Source organism: Corylus avellana, chromosome ca3, assembly GCF_901000735.1.
Source record: "Corylus avellana chromosome ca3, CavTom2PMs-1.0".
NCBI lineage: Eukaryota > Viridiplantae > Streptophyta > Magnoliopsida > Fagales > Betulaceae > Corylus > Corylus avellana.
Genome location: NC_081543.1, coordinates 38,409,152 through 38,424,986, shown reverse-complemented (window position 1 = coordinate 38,424,986; position 15,835 = coordinate 38,409,152). Strand labels below are relative to the sequence as shown.

Genomic DNA, 15,835 nt, shown 5'->3' with positions numbered 1-15,835 from the left:
GGGACATTTTACAAAAACCCATAAATTTTAGGAGTAAAATTTTAAATTTTAAGAGTAATTTTAAAATTTTGGCTATGTAGGTCAGCCCCTGGGCTCGGGTAACTAGTTTTTTTAAATTTTGGCATTTTTTAAACAAACTTCCCAAGTTTGTCCCACATTGCTAAAAAATCACCAACCCACAACTCTACTCATCTATAAAAGAATGCATTAAGCCAACTAATTAGAGAATGCTTGTTTTTGTTTGAGCGAAGAGGATGAGCAACAGAGATGGAAAATAATATATATATATATATATATATTGATTCTTGTTAGTAATCGGACTGGGGTTCTCGGCTACCGATTTTTTCAAACTGGTTTTAAAATTGGTTTTCTGGTTACCAATTAATACCCAGTTACCAGTTTGTACTCGGTTATAATCAACCATGTTGACACCCCTAAGTAGGAGTACACAAATGTTGCATGTTGGATGTATTATTCAAATGTGAATGGTATTTTTCCAAAATTTTAGCATTAAATTGGATATATAATGATAATATATACTCCATTACAAGTAACAAATATATATAACATTGTGAATAGTGTTTGTCACATTGAACTTTTTCTTTTTGACACAGTTTTTTTCCCTTCATTTCTGCCATTTCCTAAGCACCCATGAAAGATCTAGCCTTCATTTCTGTCTTGTAGAATCTCATAAATTTTTTTATCTAATACTCAGCAGGGTTCTCATTTCTCAAACATCTATGTATATGCATGCTCTAGCCTCCAAGAAAGATTTCAAAATTTCAGCAAAACACATGCAGACTAGTTTCTCTGTCTACGTAGTTCTAAGTTCACGCCTCGGAGACGTCGACGCCACGTTATCCTACGCCCTAGCTCTGTCTCATTCTGGACTATAGCCTCTATGGCCTATGCCCACTAACTCCTTCGCTTATATAAACGAGAAAATCTTTGTGTCCAATGAAGAATCCATCACCCACCCCCACACCACAAAAGCTACAAAAGAAATGGAACTTGTTGCATCCTCAAAGCACGGTATGTCAATCTTGTTTTCTCGCTACTACAGTAGTACTACTCCTCCTCACCCGTGTACTCAGGTACTGATTTTCTACTCAAACCCGTTTTCCTACGTGGGGTTTCTGCTTCATTACACCTGGTTTTGTTATTTGTCTTGTTTATCTCATGGGTGTGCAAGAAATTCAAGGTGGGTCGTGGTGAAGGTCCAAAGGGAAGGTTTGAAAACACCAGGGGTTTGTACCATAAACAGAGTACTCTGTTTTGTTGTTTATCTTTTTCTCTGTTTAGTCTTGTCTTATGTTTACTGAATAACTCTTATTGGTATAGAAATGGTTGGTCTGATGAAGGGCTAGTGACCCTTTTGGACTTGGCCCTTAGAACACTCGCTTGGGGGGAGCTTTGTGTATACTTCCGTATCCATTTGTTTAATTCCGGTGAACCAAAGTACCCGCTTTTATCGAGAGTTTGGTGGGGTTTCTACCTCTCCATTTCTTGTTGCTGCCTTGTTATAGACATTGTTGTTTATAGAAAGCATGTTAATGTATCCTTTCAGTATTTTGTTTCCGATGTCGTCTCCGTTGTCACTGGTTTGTTCTTCTGTTATGTGGGGTTTTTGGGGAAGAATGAGGGTACTGAAGATACCCTTCTCGAAGAACCTCTTTTGAATGGTGATTCTAGTGAAAGCAATGAAGCAGTCTCAAATAAGTGTAAGGGGGGTGAAACTGTAACCCCTTATTCAAATGCTGGAATTTTTAGCATTCTTACTTTCTCCTGGATGGGTCCTCTAATTGCTGTTGGCAATAAGAAGACATTAGACCTTGAAGATGTTCCTCAACTCGAACCCGGTGATAGTGTAGTTGGGGACTTTCCAACCTTTAGAAATAAGCTTGAGGCAGAGTGCGGTACAATTAACAGAACGACCACACTGAAGCTGGTGAAGGCATTAATCTCCTTGGCATGGAAAGAGGTTCTCTTGACGGCCATTCTGGTGATTATTTATTCATTCGCTTCCTATGTTAGACCATATCTTATTGACACTTTTGTTCAATACCTCAACGGGCGGCGGGAGTTCAAGAATGAGGGCTATATTCTGGTCTCTGTGTTTTTTGCTGCCAAAGGTTGTGAAATGCCTCTCGCAGAAGCACTGGTTCTTTGGGGTGCAACAGGCTGGAATTAAGGTCCGATCAGTATTGATCACAATGATCTACTATAAAAGTCTGACCCTTTCTTGCCAGTCAAAGCAGGGCTGCACTAGTGGGGAAATCATCAATTTCATGAGTGTTGATGCTGAGAGGGTAGGTGACTTTGGTGTGTATATGCATGATACCTGGATGCTCCTTGTACAAATTGCTATTGCAATGTTAATTTTGTATAAAAATCTTGGGCTTGCTTCGATTGTGACTCTTATTGCAACTATAATCGTTTTGGTGGCAAATGTTCCTTTGGTGAAATTATATGAGAAGTTTTAGGAAAAGTTAATGTAGTCTAAAGACAGAAGGATGAAGGCAACATCTGAGATTTTAAGGAACATGAGGATTCTCAAGCTTCAAGGATGGGAGATGAAGTTTCTGTCTAAAATTAACGAGCTTAGGAAGATCGAGGGAGGATGGTTGAAAAAGTTAGTTTACACTTCTGCAATGGCTTCATTTGTCTTCTGGGGTGCTCCCACATTCATTTCTGTGGTCACGTTTGGTGCTTGTATACTAATGGGGATCCCACTTGAATCAGGGAAGATTTTATCTTCTCTTGCAACGTTAAGGATTCTTCAGGAGCCCATCTTTAATTTTCCCAACACAATCTCAATGATAGCTCAAACTAAAGTGTCTCTAGATCAAATTGCAGGGTTCCTTTGTCTTGACGACTTGCAGTCTGATGTTATAGAGAAGCTTCCAAGAGGTAGTTCTGATACAACAATAGAGATTATTGATGGGAATTTCTCTTGAGAATTATCTTCCCCTAATCCAACATTAAAAGATATAAATTTCAAAGTGCAACATGGCATGAGGGTTGCTGTTTGTGGGACTGTTGGCTCAGGAAAGTCAAGTTTACTTTCCTGTATACTGGGAGAAGTGCCCAAGATATCTGGCACCATTAAGTTGTGTGGGACAAAGGCCTATGTTGCACAGTCACCATGGATACAAAGTGGCAAGATAGAAGAGAACATATTGTTTGGTAAGGAGATGGATAGAGAAAAGTATGAGAGTGTCCTTGAAGCATGTTCCTTGAAGAAGGACATGGAAATTTTCTCATTTGGGGATCAAACAGTCATAGGTGAGAGAGGAATCAATTTGAGCGGCGGGCAGAAGCAAAGAATCCAAATAGCACGTGCTCTGTATCAAGATGCGGATATCTATCTTTTTGATGATCCTTTTAGCGCTGTGGATGCTCATACAGGATCCCACCTCTTTAAGGCAATTTATTCCCCGATTCTAGTGCTATTATATAAGTATAGAATGATTTTTCTTTTTCTTTTTCTAGTATACTATGCACTTAAAGTTGTTGATGAACATATCCAAAGATGGGTTAAGTTGAGGTACTTGAAAATCCTTGCAATACCATTGCACTTTGTTCTGTTTTGTTTTCTGTGGTTGTTGCGCAACTGCTTTTGAACTATATTGAATTCTACATATCAGGAATGTTTGCTGGGCCTTTTGAGCTTAAAAACAGTGATTTATGTTACTCATCAAGTGGAGTTCTTACCTGCTGCTGATCTTATCTTGGTGAGCCATTTGTATTTACTTTCTTTCTTTCCTTCCTTTTTTTTTTTTAATTTTTTTATTTTTTATGGAGATTGTTCTCCTCTTTTCTTTCTGTGAACTGAACCTATAATTGTTGTTAGGTCATGAACTGTGGAAGGATTACTCAAGCTGGAAAGTACAGTGATATCCTCAATGCAGGAACTGATTTTATGGAACTTGTGGGGGCGCATAAGAAAGCTTTGTCAACTCTTGATTCTGCAGAAGCATGGTCAGTTTCTGAAAGTACTAATGGGATTGTTCAAAAGCAAGAAAAAAAAGATTTCCAAAATGGTAAAGCAGATGACATAGTTGGGTCAAAAGTACAAATTATCGAAGAAGAAGAGAGAGAGAAAGGAAAAGTTAGTTTTTCAGTCTACTGGAAATATATCACTATGGCGTACGGAGGAGCTCTTGTGCCCTTTATGTTGCTGGCACAGGTTCTCTTTCAGCTCCTTCAGATTGGAAGCAATTATTGGATGGCCTGGGGAAGTCCTGTCTCGAAGGACATGAAAGCTGCAGTTGGTAGCTCTATGCTGATAATTGTCTATGCCGGTTTGGCCATTGGTAGTTCTTTTTTCATCCTTGTGAGGGCGGTGCTTCTTGCAACAGCTAGTTACAGGGCAGGCACTCTGCTCTTCAATAAAATGCACTTTTGCATTTTCCGTGCTCCCATGTCATTTTTTGATTCCACTTCAAGTGGACGAATCCTAAATAGAGTAAGTGGAAAATTTTGTATGAGGCTCCTTTATTGGGTTCTTCAGAAAGGCCTAGTTTGCAATTTTTTTTTATAGATCCCTTCTTTAGATTAAGCAGTTCCTCTCTCTCTCTCTCTCTCTCTCTTACACACACATACTCACACACCCACCTACGCATCCTTTCAGATAAACTGCATTGGATTTTCTTGCAGGCTTCTACACATACATCAAATGTTTACTAAATTAGCTGTATGTTTCCTTTGCAGGCTTCTACAGACCAAACTGCAGTGGATTTGAACATTCCAGTCCAAGTTGGGAAGTTGCCTTCACGATGATCCAGCTCCTTGGAATTATTTCAGTAATGTCTCTGGCTGCATGGCAGGTTTTCATCATTTTTATCCCAGTAATTGGGACCTGTATCTGGTATCAGGTATACCATCTGACTTCTTCAGAATGTCGTCTTACATATGGCATAAATGATTTCACCATTTTTTCCTTATACTACATTCTTTTACATTTTATGATGTCCACATGCTACAATGTCTCATAGATAAAACGTCAAATCTGTATGCAGAGTTTTGCTGCCTTTTTAATATAAAAATCCCACCAAATTTCCGGATTTATAAATACTTGTTTAACAATGTGTTTTCTTGAGATAGATTTTTGCTAAGTTGCTAGATGATGTAGTGAATAAGCATCCATCAAACCTAGCTTCCATTACTACAATCTATTATTATCATTTTCTCATGTGGAGGAAGGTGTTCTCACAAATTTATAATTCGGCAGCAATATCACATGCCTTCAGCACGAGAACTAGCAAGACTAGTTGGAGTTTGCAAAGCTCCAATGATACAACATTTTGCTGATCAGGCTCAACAACTATCCGAGGCCTTGATGAAGAGTCTAGATTTTGTTGCACAAACATGAAACTAACAGATGCGTATTGTCAGCCAAAGTTCCATATTGCTGGTGCAATTGGATGGTTGTGCTTCCGCTTGGATATGTTATCTTCAATCACATTCGCCTTATCCTTACTTTTTGTGATCTGTCTTCCGAAGGGAGTCATTGATCCAGGTAAATATTTCCCATCTAGTTTCATACTAACAATTTTTCTTGCTCTTAAATTAAATTGTTAAAGGAACATGATTTATATCTTACTAATTGCCTTTTTCTTTTTTTTTCTTTTTTTTTTCTGGTTTTCTTTTTCTCTAAAGCCATTGTGGGCTTAGCTGTGACATATGGACTTAATCTAAACATGTTACAAACCTGGGTAATATGGAATCTTTGCCATTTGGAGAACAACATTATATTAGTAGAGAGAATATTTCAATACAGTCGTATCCCGAGTGAGCCACCTCGTGTTAGAAGAAATCCGGCCAGATTATTCTTGGCCTCACATGGACAAGTTGATATTCGTGATCTGAAGGTACTTTCAGTTCTTAGTTGTTAACTACTGCCAAAAATGCGCAATGTTCTATATGGGGTTGTTGATGACTGATTTTTATGCAATGTAGGTTCGCTATGCTCCACAAATGCCACCTGTATTACATGGTCTCACCTGCACTTTCCTTGGAGGAATGAAAGCGGGGATTGTTGAGAGAACAGGCAGTGGTAAATCAACTCTTATACAAGCACTTTTTCGAATTGTTGAACCTGCTGCTGGTCAAATAATGATAGATGGCATTAACATCTCCTTGATTGGACTGCATGAATTGCGGTCTCTACTAAGTATTATCCCTCTCAAGATCCAACCATGTTTGAGGGGACTGTACGAAGCAACCTGGATCCACTTGAAGAGTATACAGATGAACAAATTTGGGAGGTGGGTTGGTTTCTTTTTGCTATGTTTTCCTCATAAATCAAACATGAACTGGTTATAGGATTTGTAGTCAATTGGTGGCACCTGCTTATTTTATTTTATTTAGTTATTGTTTTGGTTTTTCTTCTCTAATTGAGTAGGCTCTGGATAAGTGTGGACTTGGAGATGAAGTTAGGAAGAAAGAAGGAAAACTTGATTCTGCAGGTTTGTCTTTTCAGCTTCTCTAGTATAGAGGGTTAAGTAGAATATCTCAAAATCTTGTGGAAATTTAGTGCTTATATTAATATGGGTGCTGCAGTTAGTGAGAATGGAGAGAATTGGAGTGTGGGTCAGAGGCAGCTGGTCTGCCTTGGCCGTGTGCTACTCAAGAAAAGTAAGGTATTGGTGCTTGATGAAGCTACTGCATCCGTTGATACGGCTACGGATAATCTGATTCAGCAAACTCTGAGGCAACATTTTTCCAACTGTACGGTCATCACCATTGCACATCGGATAACTTCGGTTCTTGATAGTGATATGGTTCTACTTCTAAGTAATGGTTAGTATGACAAATATCTGATTTCATCTTAATCCGACAGTTTTTGCTCCGACAAGTATTTTCATGCTTAGAATGATTTCATCATAATCCTTTTCTTTCATTTCTTGATGCAGGGCTTATCGAGGAATTTGATTCTCCAATCAGATTGCTAGTAAACAAGTCCTCATCTTTTGCTGAACTTGTGTCAGAGTCACTGTGAGGTCAAATTCCAGTGTTGAAAACTGAAGCAGATGACAATGACGAAAATTCAGTGGCTTTTTATGATCTTGTTTGAACAATGCTGAAACATAATTGGGGATTTTGGTATCCAGTCAGTGGTTGCTCTGTGCTTTAGGCATACGTTTTGATAAATAATAGATATTGATAAGAGCAACTTTTTGGCATATGTGATCTGGACTTGAAAAGTGGTATCACAATTTGTCTGCTTTTTAAAGCCTTCTTTGTCTGCTTCCATTTGCTACAGAGTGCCAAGAACATTGAGAACTGTCATGCAACACCTATATAATAACTACTTGATGGATTCAATGTAGGTTCGTTATGCCCCACAGATGCCACTTGAAACCAAGACAATCAGCAATGAACAAAGCTACCACATTCACAAACTTAGTCAAACCTGTGCAAAGAAATGAAGATGTATTATTAACTCTTATCATTTTCAGGTTGCTCTCAAGGAGCTTCAAGTTGAATGAAGGATAGACATTTAATCAAACACGGCAGACAAACTAAAGTTGTATACACATTATTGACATTGACCTGATGATAGTTCTTTTTCTTTTGATGGCTTCATCCACACATTTTAATCCACCCTAAAACAAATTAGTCATATTAACTAAACATAGCTAATATGAGAATTTTAACTAGAAGATGCTCTAATAATAAACAAAACTTGCCAAACGTATCTATGCATGCTCCCTAGATTCCCACATCTTCTTAGTTATTTCGGCTCTCCTGATTATTTCTGCTATTAAATAGTAAGCCTTCTACTTGGATTTGAACTTTTCTCTGATCATTGGATGTATTCTTCAGCAAGTTAAATGCTTTCGCATTTAGACTGCTACGAAAATCTCCCACAAAGCTAATTCTCTAGAAAATCAGCTTCTCTGTTTATATGCTTCTTGGAAAAATACATTACATAACTTGACTACAAAGCCGCAACTCATTCGATCACATGCTTGACTTAGTGATAACTTTCATACCAAATGACACAAACTTCAAATAGAACTCACCCTGACTTGTAAGGAAAGAAATTTTAAAAATTTATATACAAATAATTAAAATTATACTTAAACCATATAAAACAGTTAAAATTGTAACAACCTCAATTCATTTAATATCATGCATGTTGAACTTCGCTTTAAGCTTTTGAAACTATCGATATTTTTAACATACTCCAATGTCCATGATAGACTCACATTCTGATAATAGATTGGAATGATTTTTTAGATTTAAAAATGACAGTGAGAGAGAGGGAGGAGAAAATATTTAAAAAACTGAATTTTTGCTACAGTGATTATTATTATTATTATTATTATTATTATTTGTCTTTTAAGAAGTAAAAAGAATAGTCATATTAACTAAATATAGCTCATATGAGAATTTTAACTAGATGCTCTAATAATAAACAAAGGTTGCCAAACGTCTCTCGTGCTCCCCAGATTCCCACTCTCTTGGTTATTTCAGCTATTAATAGTGCAGCATCCTACTTGGATTTGAACTTTTCTCGGATCGCTGGATGTATTCTTTAGCAACTTAAATGCCTTCGCATTTGAACTGCTTCGAAAATTTCTTGCAGTGCTAGTACTGTAAAAAATCAACTTGTATCTTGAGCTGCTGCCAACCATTAAAATTTTTGGTAGCATTTTTATTACTTATTATTTGTTAATTTATTGTTCGTATTAAGAGCGATAAAGATCATCCCGTATATTTTTCTTGTTTGTCCCCCTTCCCCGGTTTGCATTGAAGTCTTATCTTTTTACAATTTAGCAAAACACAAAGTTTAATCGTCAGTTTCTGTGTCTACAAGTACACACGCCTTTCTTGGAAAGATACTACCTTTTGTGTTGACGATTTGCGGTCCATTCATTGGAGTCTTGGTCACCACGTTATCCGACGCCCAAGAAAAGCCACCTTTGACTCTCTCATCTCGCAACTCGCATGCTCTCATTTTGGACTATGCCCACCAACTCTTGGCGTATATAAAGGATAAGCGAATAATCCCAGCACCCCAGTCTTGCACACCCATCTAAACAAAAACTCCAGGAAAAATGGAGTTTCTTGCATCCTTAAAGCACGGTATGTCAATATTGTTTCCTCGCTACTACTCCTCCCCCATGTACTCAGCCAAAGGTACTGATTTTCTCCTCAAACCCGTTTTCCTACGTGGGGTTTCTTCTTCATTTCACCTGGTTTTGTTATTTGTCTTGTTTCTCTCATGGGTGTGCAAGCAATTCAAGGTGGGCCGCGGAGAAGGTCCAAAGGGAAGGTTTAAAAACACCAGGGGTTTGTACTATAGGCAGGCTCTAATTTGTTGTTTTGGTGTTTCTGTGTTTAGTCTTGTCTTATGTTTATTGAATTACTTTTATTGGTATAGAAATGGTTGGTCTGATGAAGGGCTAGTGACCCTTTTGGATTTGGCGCTTAGAACACTCGCTTGGGGTGCACTTTGTGTTTCTTTCCGTACCCAACTGTTTAATTCGGGTGAACCAAAGTACCCGTTTTTATTGAGAGTTTGGTGGGGTTTCTACCTCTTCATTTCTTCTTATTGTCTTGTTATAGACATTGTTCTCTATAGAAAACATGTTAATGTATCCACTCAGTATTTTGTCTCGGATATCGTCTCTGTTGTCACTGGCTTGTTCTTCTGTTATGTGGGGTTTTTCGGTAAGAGTGAGGGTACTGAAGATACCCTTCTCGAAGAACCTCTTTTGAATGGTGATTCAACTGCAAGTAATGAAGCAGAGCCAAATAAGTCAAAGGGGGGTGAAACTGTAACCCCTTATTCAAATGCTGGATTTTTTAGCATTCTTACTTTCTCCTGGATGGGTCCTCTAATTGCTGCTGGCAATAAGAAGACAATAGACCTTGAGGATGTTCCTCAACTTGACCCCCGTGATAGCGTGGTTGGGAGCTTTCCAACCTTTAGAGATAAGCTTGAGGTTGAGTGTGGTACAATAAACAGAATGACCACGCTCAAGCTGGTGAAGGCATTAATCTCTTCGGTATGGAAAGAGATTCTTTTGACAGCCCTTCTCGTGGTTATTTACGCATTGGCTTCCTATGTTGGACCATATCTTATTGACACTTTTGTTCAATACCTCAATGGCCGGCGGGAGTTCAAGAATGAGGGCTATATTCTGGTTTCAGTGTTTTTTGCTGCAAAACTTGTGGAATGCCTCGCGCAGAGGCACTGGTTCTTTAGGGTGCAACAGGCCGGAATTAAGGTCCGATCAGTATTGATCGCAATGATCTACAATAAAGGTCTAACCCTTTCATGCCAGTCAAAGCAGGGCCAAAGTAGTGGGGAGATCATCAATTTCATGAGTGTTGATGCTGAGAGGATAGGTGACTTTGCTTGGTATATTCATGATCCCTGGATGGTCCTTGTGCAAGTTGCTATTGCATTGTTAATTTTGTATAAAAATCTTGGGCTTGCTTCGATTGCAACACTTATTGCAACTGTAATTGTTATGTTGGCAAATGTTCCTTTGGGGAAATTACAAGAGAAGTTTCAGGACAAGATAATGGAGTCAAAAGACAGAAGAATGAAGGCAACATCTGAGATTTTAAGGAACATGAGGATTCTCAAGCTTCAAGGTTGGGAGATGAAGTTTCTATCTAAGATTAATGAGCTTAGGAAGAACGAAGAAGGGTGGTTGAAAAAGTATGTCTACACTTCTGCAATGACATCATTTGTCTTTTGGGGTGCTCCCACGTTTGTGTCTGTGGTCACTTTTGGTGCCTGTATGCTAATGGGGATCCCACTTGAATCAGGGAAGATCTTATCTGCACTTGCAACATTTAGGATTCTTCAGGAGCCCATCTATACTCTTCCAGACACAATCTCAATGATAGTTCAAACTAAGGTGTCTCTTGATCGAATTGCATCGTTCCTTCGTCATGATGACTTGCAATCTGATGTTGTAGAGAAGCTTCCAAGAGGTAGTTCTGATACAGCAATAGAGATTATTGATGGGAATTTTTCTTGGGAATTATCTTCCCCTAATCCAACATTGAAAGATATAAATCTCAAAGTGCAAAATGGCTTGAGGGTGGCTGTTTGTGGGACTGTTGGTTCAGGAAAGTCAAGTTTGCTTTCCTGTTTACTGGGAGAAGTGCCCAAGATATCTGGGACCATTAAGTTGTGTGGGACTAAGGCCTATGTTGCACAGTCACCATGGATACAAAGTGGCAAGATAGAAGAGAACATATTGTTTGGTAAGGAGATGGATAGAGAAAAGTATGAGAGCATCCTTGAAGCATGTTCCTTGAAGAAGGACCTTGAAATTCTCTCATTTGGGGATCAGACAGTCATAGGCGAGAGAGGAATCAATTTGAGTGGTGGGCAGAAGCAAAGAATCCAAATAGCACGTGCTCTATATCAAGATGCTGATATTTATCTATTTGATGATCCTTTTAGCGCTGTGGATGCTCATACAGGATCCCACCTCTTTAAGGTAATTTATTTCCCTATTCTAGTGACATTATATAAGTATAGAATATTTTTCTTTTCTTTTCCTTTTTTGTCTCAAGTATATTATGTACCTTGTTGTAGTTTGTAGTTTGCATGAACGGTTTAGACACAAAAGGTGGAGGCACGTTAGTCTGTACTTGTTACGTAGCCTACCACACATCTTATTACATCGGGTTAGAAAAATCACTATGACTAAAATATCCCCAACCATAATGAGTCACAAACCCTAGTAACTCTTCTAACATACCTAAAGTTGTTGATGAACATATTCAATGATGAGTTAAGTTGAGGTACTTGAAAATCCTTGCAATTCCATTGCAGTTTGTTCTATTTTCTTTTCTGCGGTTGCTGCGTAGCTGGTTTTGAAATATATTTACTTATATATGGCAGGAATGTTTGCTGGGCCTTTTGAGATCAAAAACAGTGGTTTATGTTACTCATCAAGTAGAGTTCTTACCTGCTGCTGATCTTATCTTGGTAAGCCATTTGTATTTACATTCTTTCCAGCCTTTTTTTTTTTTGGTGAATTCAACTTATGGAGATTGTTCCCCTCTTTTGCATCTATGAACTGAACCTATAATTTTTGTTAGGTCATGAAAGATGGAAGGATTACTCAAGCTGGAAAGTATAGTGATATCCTTAATTCAGGAACTGATTTTATGGAACTTGTGGGAGCGCATAAAAAGGCTTTGTCAGCTCTTGATTCTGCAGAAGCAGGGTCAGCTTCTAAAAGTACAAGTATGAGCATGGAAGATGGGAGTATGGCCAGTGCGAATGGGGTTGTGCAAAAACAAGAAAATAAAGATGTTCAAGATGGTAAAGTAGATGACATAGTGGAGTCAAAAGGACAGATTATCCAAGAAGAAGAGAGAGAGAAAGGAAAAGTTAGTTTGTCAGTCTACTGGAAATATATCACGATGGCATACGGAGGAGCTCTTGTGCCATTTATATTGCTGGCACAGGTTCTCTTTCAGCTCCTTCAGATTGGAAGCAATTATTGGATGGCCTGGGCAAGTCCTGTCTCGATGGACGTGAAACCTGCAGTTGGTAGCTCTTTGCTGATAATTGTGTATGTCGCTTTGGCCGTAGGCAGTTCTTTTTGCATCCTTGTGAGGTCCTCACTTCTTGCAACAGTTGGGTACAGGACAGCCACACTACTCTTCAATAAAATGCACTTTTGCATTTTCCGAGCTCCCATGTCATTTTTTGATTCCACTCCAACTGGACGAATCCTAAATAGAGTAAGTGGAAAAATGTGTATGATGATCCTTTATTGGGTTTTGAAGAATGGTTTAGTTTGCAATTTTTGTATTACTCTCTTCATTAGATTAAGCAATTCCTCTCTCTCACACACTCACACTCATGCGCATGCACACACACAAAAACACTTCCTTTCTGATAAATGTAATGGGTACAAAATTTGTTGCTAAACTAGCTGAATGTTTCCTTGCAGGCTTCTACGGACCAAAGTGCTGTGGATTTGAACATTCCAAGTCAAGTTGGGGCAGTTGCCTCCTCGATGATCCAGCTCCTTGGAATTATTGCAGTGATGTCTCAGGTTGCATGGCAGGTTTTCATCATTTTTATCCCAGTAATTGGAACCTGTATCTGGTATCAGGTATATCAGCTAACTTCTTCAGAATGTTGTCTTTCATATTATGCTGAAACATGGCTTAATCAGACGACATCTCAAATGACATAAATGATATCACCATATGTTCAGTTTACTTCATTCTTTTACATTTTTTGATGTCCACATGCTACAAGCTCTCATAGATAAAATGTCAAACCTGTTTGCAGAGTTTTGCTGCCTTATTAATATAAAAATCCCACCAAGTTTCTAAATGATATAGTTTATTTTGCCGTTGCCTTTTTGCCTCAGAAATCTCTGGGTTAGAACTATGTAAAGAGCTGCTAATGATAAGCATCCATCAAACCTAACTCTGATTATTACAGTCTTCTATTATCATTTTCTCACGTGGAGGAAGGTGTTCTCACTAATTTATAATTCTGCAGCAATATTACATACCTTCAGCACGAGAACTAGCAAGACTAGTTGGGGTGTGCAAAGCTCCAGTGATACAACATTTTGCTGAAACAATTTCAGGCGCAACAACTATCCGGAGCTTTGATGAAGGGTCAAGATTTAGTGGCACAAATATGAAACTGACAGATGCGTATTGTCGGCCAAAGTTCCACATTGCTGGTGCAATGGAATGGTTATGCTTTCGCTTGGATATGTTATCTTCAATCACATTTGCCGTCTCCTTACTTTTCGTGATCTCTCTTCCAAAGGGAGTCATTGATCCAGGTAAATATTTCCCATGAAAAATGCTATACTTACCAAATTTTCTCTATAAAAGTTGGTTCCCAAGTGATGTGTCACAATCCCATGAAATCTATTATTTTGGAAAACGTATCACCATCTCATGGGATGGGGACACGTCACTTGGGAACCAACTTTTGAAGAGAAAATTTGGTAAGTGTAGCATTTCTCATTTCCCATCTAGTGTCATGCACACAATTTTTCTTACTTGATTTAAATTGTTTAATGAACATGATTTATATCTTTCTAATTTCCTTTGTTTTCTGATTTCCTTTTTCTCTGAAGGGATTGCGGGCTTAGCTGTGACGTATGGTCTTAATCTAAACATGATACAAACTTGGGTTATTTGGAATATTTGCCAATTGGAGAACAAAATTATATCAGTAGAGAGAATATTTCAATACACTTGTATCTCAAGTGAGCCACCTCTGGTGATAGAAGATAATCAGCCCCATTCTTCTTGGCCATCACATGGACAAGTTGATATTTGTGATCTGCAGGTACTTTCAGTTCTTAGTTGTTAACTACTGCCAAAAATGTGCAATGTTCTATATGGGGTTGTTGATGACTGATTTTTATGCAATGTAGGTTCGCTATGCCCCACATATGCCACTTGTATTGCGAGGTCTCACATGCACTTTCCCTGGAGGAATGAAAACTGGCATTGTAGGGAGAACCGGCAGTGGTAAATCAACTCTTATACAAGCACTTTTCCGAATTGTTGAACCTGCTGCTGGTCAAATAATGATAGATGGCATTAACATCTCCTTGATTGGACTGCATGATTTGCGGTCTAGACTAAGTATTATCCCTCAGGATCCAACCATGTTTGAGGGAACTGTACGAAGCAACCTGGATCCACTTGAAGAGTATACAGATGAACAAATTTGGGAGGTGGGTCGGTGTTTTTTCTTTGCTAGAATTTCCTCATAAATCAAACAAGGACTGGTTTTAGGATTTGTAGTCAAATGGTGGCACCTACTTATTTTATTTATTTTTTTATTGTCTTACTTTTCCCCCTCTAATTGATTAGGCTCTGGATAAGTGTCAACTTGGAGATGAAGTTAGAAAGAAAGAAGGAAAACTTGATTCTACAGGTTTGTCTTTTGAACTTCTCTAGTGTAGAGGTTATGTAGAATATCTAAAAATCTTGTAGAAATTTATTGCTTATATTTGTATGGGTGCTGCAGTTAGTGAGAATGGAGAGAATTGGAGTGTGGGTCAGAGGCAGCTGGTCTGCCTTGGCCGTGTGCTACTCAAGAAAAGTAAGGTATTGGTGCTTGATGAAGCTACTGCATCCGTTGATACGGCTACGGATAATCTGATTCAGCAAACTCTGAGGCAACATTTTTCCAACTGTACGGTCATCACCATTGCACATCGGATAACTTCGGTTCTTGATAGTGATATGGTTCTACTTCTAAATAATGGTTAGTATGACAATCTGATTTCATCTTAATCCGACAGTTTTTGCTCAGACAAGTATTTTCTTGCTTAGAATGATTTCATCATAATCCTTTAGTTTACCAGATTTCTTTCATTTCTTGTTGCAGGGCTTATCGAGGAATTTGATTCTCCAATCAGATTGCTAGAAAACAAGTCCTCATCTTTTGCTCAACTTGTGGCAGAGTATACTGTGAGGTCAAATTCCAGTGTTGAAAACTGAAGCAGATGACAATGACGAAAATTCAGTGGCTTTTTATGATCTTGTTTGAACAATGCTGAAACATAATTATTGGGATTTTGGTACCCAGTTAGTGTTTGCTCTGTGTTTTAGGCATACGTTTTGATAAATAATAGATATTGATAATAGCAACTTTTAGGCATATATATGTAATCTGGACTTGAAAAGTGGTATCACAATTTTCTCTTCGTTTGCATGAATGTCTCATGTTTTAACAGTATGCTGTCGAATGTCGGGGTTTAAACAATTATGTGGAAAAGCTGTGGTCGTCTGTGAACATGGCAACATCGATGAGCCATTCTCAGTGCAAGCTCTTCCATGTCAAAACTCA

General features: G+C 38.4%; 1 protein-coding gene and 1 pseudogene across 1 annotated transcript; both read left to right on the top strand.

Moving 5' to 3' along the window:
• LOC132176578 (ABC transporter C family member 3-like) overlaps positions 1-7,090 on the top strand; it is an 8,711-nt pseudogene extending 1,621 nt beyond the window's left edge.
• A 1,886-nt stretch (positions 7,091-8,976) lies between these two features.
• On the top strand, positions 8,977-15,683 carry LOC132176577 (ABC transporter C family member 3-like). Its single transcript, XM_059588826.1, has 10 exons — positions 8,977-11,477; positions 11,885-11,971; positions 12,085-12,735; positions 12,948-13,112; positions 13,511-13,805; positions 14,106-14,320; positions 14,409-14,714; positions 14,854-14,917; positions 15,011-15,250; positions 15,374-15,683. Exons 1-10 carry the CDS (start codon positions 9,069-9,071, stop codon positions 15,484-15,486), a joined length of 4,545 nt encoding a protein of 1,514 aa, XP_059444809.1. The 5' UTR covers positions 8,977-9,068; the 3' UTR covers positions 15,487-15,683.
• Positions 15,684-15,835: the final 152 nt, after the last annotated feature.